Here is a 7,138-nt window from a genome sequence, read left to right on the forward strand (position 1 = left end):
TTCAAGAGCAAGTTTCAGAGTCTCTTCTGACATCCATTTTGGTCTTTTCTTTCTTTCCTGTCTTTTTAATGACCTCTTGCTTTCTTCATGTATGATGTCTTTGATGTCATTCCACAACTCATCTGGTCTTCACTCATTAGTGTTCAGTATGTCAAATCTGTTCTTGAGATGGTCTCTAAATTCAGGTGGGATGTGCTCAAGGTTGTACTTTGGCTCTTGTGAACTTGTTCTATTTTTCTTCAGTGTCAACTTGAACTTGCATAGGAGCAATTGATAGTCTGTTCCACAGTCGGCCCCTGGCCTTGTTCTGACTGATGATATTGAGCTTTTCCGTCATCTCTTTCCACATGTGTAGTCGATTTGATTCCTGTGTATTCCATCTGGTGAGGTCCATGTGTATAGTCACTGTTTATGTTGGTGAAAAAAGGTATTTGCAATGAAGAAGTCATTGGTCTTGCAAAATTCTGTCATATGATCTCTGGCATCGTTTCTATCACCAAGGCCATATTTTCCAACTACCAATCCTTCTTTGTCTCCAGCTTTCACATTCCAATCACCAGAAATTATCAATGCATCTTGATTGCATGTTTGATCAATTTCAGACTGCAGAAGTTGGTAAAAATCTTCAATTTCTTCATCTTTGGCCTCAGTGGTTGGTGCATAAATTTGAATAATAACTGTATTAACTGGTCTTCCTTGTAGGTGTATCAATATTATCCTATCACTGACAGTGTTGTACTTCAGGATAGATCTTGAAATGTTCTTTTTGATGATGAATGTAACACCATTCCTCTTCAACTTGTCATTCCCAGCATAGTAGACCATATGATTATCTGATTCAAAATGGCCAACACCAGTCTGTTTTAGCTCACTAATACCTAGGATGTCGATATTTATGCATTCCATTCCATTTTTGACAATTTCCAATTTTCCTAGGTTCATACTTTGTGCATTCAACGTTCCAATTATTAATGGATATTTACAGCTGTTTCTTCTCATTTTGAGTCATGCCACATCAGCAGATGAAGGTCCCAAAAGCTTGACTCCATCTATGTCATAAAGTTGACTCTACTTTGAGGAGGCAGCTCTTCACCAGTTGTATTTTGAGTGCCCTCCAACCGGAGGGGCTCATCTTCTGGCACTATATTAGACAGTATTCCACTGCTATTCATAAGGTTTTCACTGGCTAATTCTTTTCAGAAGTAGACCGCCAGGTCCTTCTTCCTAGTCTTTCTTAGTCTGGAAGCTCAGCTGGAACCTCTCCACCATGGGTGACCTTGCTTGTGTTTGAATACCAGTAGCGTAGCTTCCAGCATCACAGCAACATGCAAGCCCCCACAGTACGACAAAATGACAGACATGTGGGGGACTTTCACTTAGCAATATGCATTTAAGGTTCCTCTACGTGTTTTCATAGGTTGATAGCGCACTTCTTTTTATCGATGAATAAAACTTTATTGTATGGATGTACCACAGTTTATTTATCCATTAACCTATTGAAGGATAGTTTGGTTGATTCCAATTTTGGGCTATTATGAATAAAGCTGCTATAGACATTTGCGTGTAGGTTTTTGTATGTGGTCGTATGTTTTCATCTCATTTGGGTAAATACCTAGGAGTGTGATTGCTGGATCGAATGGTAAGCCTATGTTTAGCTTTGTAAGAAACAGCCAAACCGTCTTCCATAGTAGGCTGTACCGTTTTGCATTCCCACCAGCAGTGAAAGAGAGTTCCTGTTGGTCTACATCCTTGTCGGCATTTGTTGTTGTCAGTGTTTTGGATTTAACCATTCTAATGGGTGTGTAGTGGTATCTCATGTTGTTTTGATTTGCAATTCCCTAATGACATATAGGAGTCCCTGGGTGGTGCAAACCGTTAATGCACTCAGCTGCTAAGCAAAAGGCTGGTGATTTAAATCCAGCCAGAGGTGCTTTGGAAGAAAGCCTTGGTGATCTACTTCCGAAAATTCAGCTGTTGATAACCCTATGGAGCACAGTTCTTTTCTGACATATATGGGGTCACCATGAATTGGAATCAACTTGATGGCAACTGGTAATGACATGCAGGGTATTGGTGGTTCAATGATAGACTTCTCACCTTCTATGTAGGAGACCTGGGTTTGATTCTAGGCCAATATACCTCATGTACAGCAACCACTTGTCTGTCAGTGGAGGCTTGTGTGTTGCTATGATGCTGAACAGGTTTCAGCAGAGCTTCCAGACTAAGACAGACTAGGAAGAAAGGTCTGGCAACCTACTTCTAAAACTTAGCCAACGAAAACCCTATGGATTACAATGGTCTGATCCACAATCCATCACGGGGATGGCACAGGACTGGGCAGCATTTTGTTCCATTGTACATGGAGTTGCCACGAGTCAGTGGCCGACTTGATGGCAGCTGACAACAAGACAACAATGACATATGATGATGAGAATTTTTCATGTGCTTACTTGCATCTGTATATCTTCTTTGGTGAGGTTTCTGTTTAGACATTTTGCCCATTTTGTAATTAGGTTGTTGGTTGTCTTATTATTGAATTTTAAGAATTTTTTGCAAATCTTGGATATTAGTCCTTTATCAAATGTGTGTTTTGCAGATAGTTTCTCCCAGTCTGTGGTTTGTCTTTTATTCTTTTAACAGTGTCATTTGCAGAGCAGGAGTTTTTAATGTTAATGAAATCTGACTCATCATTTTTTTCCTTTATGGATCTTGCTTTTGGTGTTGCATCTAAAAAATCATTGCCAAACCCAGGGTCGCCTAGATTTTCTCCTATGATGTCTTCTAAAAGTGGTAGAGTTTTGCATCTTACATTTAGGCCTATGATCCATTTTGAGTCAATTTTTGTGGAAGATGTAAGCTTTGTGTCTATATTCATTTTTTTTTTTTTTTGCATGTGGATGTCTAGTTGTTGAAGACCATTGAATTTCGTTTGCTCTTTTGCCAAAGACCAGGTGACTGTATTTGTGTGAATCTATTTCTGGGCTCTCTGTTCTGTTCTACTGATCCATTTATCTGTTCTTCTACCAGTGCCATGCTGTCTTGATTACCATAGCTTTATAGTAAGTCTTGATGTCAGGTAGTATCAGTCCTCCAACTCTGTTCTTCTTCAGTATTGTGCTGGCTCTTTTGGGTTTTTTGCCTTTCCATATAAACTTTAGAATCAGCTTGTCAATATTTACAAAATAACTTGATGGACTTTTTATTGGGATTGCATTGAATCTATAAATCAACTTGGGAAGAACTGACATCTTAATAATATTAAGTTTTCCTATCCATGAACATGGAATATATCTCAATATATTTAGCTCTTATTTGATTTCTTTCGTCAGAGTTTTGTAGTTTTCCTCATATAGATCTTGTACATGTTTTGTTAGATTTATGCCTAAGTATTGTTTGTGTTACTATAAATGATACTGTGTTTTTAATTCCAAATTCCAATTGTTCATTGCTGGTATATAAGAAAGCAACTGATTTTTTGTATGTTAACCTTATATCCCACTACCTTGCTATATAATCACCTTTCGTTGTTTTGTTGATTCCTCAGGATTTTCTACATAAACAATCATATCTTCTGTGAACAGAGACAATTTTATTTCTTCCTTCCCAATATGTATACATTTTATTTCTTTTTCTTGTCTAATTGCAATATCTAAGACTTCCAGTGCAATGTTGAATAGGAGTGGTGAGAGGAAACATCCTTTTCTTAGGGGGAAAGCATTAAGTTTCTCACCCATTAAGTATGATGTTAGCTGTAGGCTTTTTTGTATATGTTCTTTAGCAAGTTGAGGAAGTTCCCCTCTATTCCTAATTGGTGAGAGTTTTTACTGTGAGGGGTATTGGATCTCGTCAAATGCAGTTTCTGCATCAACTGATATGATTATACACTTTTTCTTCTTTAGATCTTGATTTTTTTAGACTCAAAAAATCCTGATCCTTCCATTATACCACACTATTCAGTGGCATCACAGTATCTTCAAATTAGAATCAGTGACAACTGGTAGATGCAAAATGCATGTCAGGGCCACACAAGACTTTTTGTCTCTATGACCAGACACTGGAATGAAAGCAAACAAACATGTAAACCGCCTTCTGATGATACCTTGATCCAAATCTACATCATCCTCCCTCACCCTTCCCCCCCAGGATACTGGTCAAGCGTGGGTGAAAATAGATTAATAACTTCATTCAATCATTCACTCATCCAGTAACCACTTCTATATGTGAATCAGTAACCACTTCTATATGTGAATCAGTCAGTGTTACAAAGATAAGCCTAGTATCAAAACCAAACCCATTGCCGTCAAGTTGATTCCAACTCATATCAACCCTGTATGTTACAGAATAGAACTGCTCCATAGGGTTTTCTTGGCTGTAATCCTTACAGAAGCAGATCACCAGGGCTTTCTTCCACGGTGCCACTGGGTAGGTTTGAACTGCTAACCTTTAGGTTAATAGTCAAGCGCAAAACATTTGTAACACCCAGTGATCTGAGAAGCCCGAGGAAGGAAATTTTGATTAGGTGCCTTTTAGCATAAAAATAAGGACGGTTTTTTTAACTGTTGCTTTCTTCCCCTCTGTCTTTGAGGTGTGACAGTGAATGGAGAGTTAATCGGGGCCCCTGCTCCTCCAAATGGCCGCAAGAAGCAGCGCACTTACTTCCGCACTATCACCATCCTTGTCAATAAGCCAGAGAGATCTTATCTTGAAATCACACCAAACAGAGTCATCTTGGATGGAGGGGACAGGCTGGTCCTCCCTTGCAACCAGAGTGTGGTGGTGGGGAGTCGGGGGCTGGAGGTATCAGTATCTGCCAATACCAATGTCACCGTCACCATCCAGGGCACCATTGCCTTTGTCATCCTCATTCACCTCTACAAAAAGCCAGCACCCTACCAGCGAAACCACCTGGGCTTCTACATCTCCAACAGCAAAGGCCTTTCTAGCAACTGCCACGGACTATTAGGTAAGCAGCTACTCTCTTATTCACATTGAGTTTAGAGGATAGAATTAAATACCCCAAAGTGAAGCTGATACTGCCAATATCTTTAGCTTGATTGGGAAATTCAAAAGGAATCTGTGTGTGTGCGTGCGTGTGTGTGTGTGTGTGTGTGTGTGTGTGTTGTGTGTGTGTGTGTTTGTGATATGAATAGCAGATTTCTTGTTTCCTGATGACTTTCTGGGAATAGGAATGGGCTTTATAAACCAGTTTATAGCATTCTGGGAAAGCAAGCAATGAAATTGAGAGTATTCATCTTAATATCTGGGTCTTTACCGCTGAGCAAGAAGATACAAATAAAGAGCAGTCCACAGTCGAGTACCAAGCACAAGAAACGTATTCCTTCCATATGAGTCATCCATACTGGTATGAGCAGCAGGCAGTCCACCCTGGCTGGCTTTCTTCAGCGTGCAATTTCACATGGGCCCCTTGCCCAAAGTAGAGAGCAAGCCCTTGCTAGGGCTCAGCTTAGAAGGCAGGATTTCCTGGCACTTGAGCTGGAGGCCTTTATATAGATCCTGACTGCCAAACACGAGCTCCCTCTCACAGATGCAAGTCTGTGTTCCTTTGGCCTTAGCAATGCCCTCACTTTTACCTTTAGGATTTTGATTTTGAGTATCAGCAGTAACTGAGCCTAATGCTCTCCACTCCCCTACCCCAGTGTATCCACTAAATGGTAGTATGGAGGCAAACCTATAACCAGGGAGGAAAGAGGGGAAGACCTGACCTTACTTCTCTATTTATCAGCCCCTGTTTTGTCCTCTCAACTTAGTAGGAGACTGTAGTTATCTCTGTTTGTTGGTTAGGCGACTTTCCAGTATTAGTCACCGGACAGCTTCCAGAAATGGCTGGCCATTATGAATAAAACCTCAGCTCTCTCCTCTCCAAAAGCACATTCCATCAAGTTGATTTGGACTCATAGTGACCCTGCTGGACAAAGGAGAACTGCCGCTTAGGGTTTCCAAGGCTGTAATCTATGGAAGCAGACTGCCACATCTTTCTCCCATGGAGCGGCTGGCGGGTTCAAACTGCTGACCTTTTGGTTAGCAGCCGAGCGCTTAACCACTGCATCACCAGGACTCCTTCTCTCCTCTCCAGTACCCTCTAAAACACATGTGATGTCATTGACACTGGGAAATGTGTGAATGCCTTCTGGGAGAGTCCAATCTTGCGTTGTGGTCAATTAAAAACCCTCCCACCACTGTATAATTAATTCTCACCTTCCTCTTAGTAATCTGTGTGCATTTCCTCATTACCAGTGGCCTGAATTGAAGTCAGATTTCAAAACAATGTTGTCTGCCTTTGACTTAGACCTGATGCTTTTTTTTTTGTCTTCCCAGGTCAGTTCCTGAACCAGGATGCTAAGCTCACAGAGGAGCCTGCAAGGCTCAGCAAGAATCTTACTGATCTTCCACTCCCTCAGGCAGATGAGAGGTCTGAGACTGTCCTAAAGGTGAAAGGCCACCGAGTCCCAGTGGTCTGGAAACAAAGGAAGATCTACAATGGGGAAGAGGAGATAGACTGCTGGTTTGCCAAGAACAATGCTGCCAAACTGATTGATGGGGAATATAAAGATTACCTGGCATCTCATCCTTTTGACACAGAGACTACATTTGGCCTGGGAATACCCAGGGGACTCTGAAGCTGTTGGCCTTAATTATAGAGTGCATGACAGGGAAGTGGTCTGGGGACACCATAGTGCAGCTCTTCTTGTTGCTTGTACATGCCTCATTCTTGGCAGTTAGCTGCACTCCATAATCTACCCCCGTGGAGTGTGGGTCCAATGTCTGCTTGAGCAAAGGATAGAAGCAGGAAGCTTGTGTGAAACTTACTTCCTTCTGCTTCCTCTTCCTGACTTCCTCCTTCCTATCTACAGTAGAGAAAGATGGTAGCACCAAGTAGGGAAATGTCATAGTCTAAGAAAGACTATGTCTTGTACCAACTGGCTTGTCCTTCTCATAGCCTACCATAAGGTAACCCATCTGATGAAGGAAGGTTGCCATGAAAATATTTTTCTCTGTAGAAATGGCCAAGTTTGGGCACCCTGCTTTTTACCTTATACTAATGCTTAGGAATCTCTGCATTCTCCAGAGGGGTGGCCAACCTCCGCCTCAAGGGAACCTCTAATCGAGCCAAGGCTGG

The 7,138-nt window shown here is 41.4% G+C and overlaps 1 protein-coding gene across 1 annotated transcript in view; it reads left to right on the forward strand.

Moving 5' to 3' along the window:
* ITIH5 (inter-alpha-trypsin inhibitor heavy chain 5) overlaps nucleotides 1-6,638 on the forward strand; it is a 115,960-nt gene extending 109,322 nt beyond the window's left edge. Inside the window, exons 13-14 of the mRNA XM_004379733.2 lie at nucleotides 4,586-4,963; nucleotides 6,337-6,638. Coding sequence (XP_004379790.2) covers nucleotides 4,586-4,963; nucleotides 6,337-6,638 — 680 coding nt within the window. The remainder of the gene's footprint in view (nucleotides 1-4,585; nucleotides 4,964-6,336) is intronic.
* Nucleotides 6,639-7,138: the final 500 nt, after the last annotated feature.

The sequence above is a fragment of the Trichechus manatus genome, unplaced genomic scaffold, assembly GCF_000243295.1.
Source record: "Trichechus manatus latirostris isolate Lorelei unplaced genomic scaffold, TriManLat1.0 scaffold00067, whole genome shotgun sequence".
Classification (NCBI taxonomy): domain Eukaryota; kingdom Metazoa; phylum Chordata; class Mammalia; order Sirenia; family Trichechidae; genus Trichechus; species Trichechus manatus.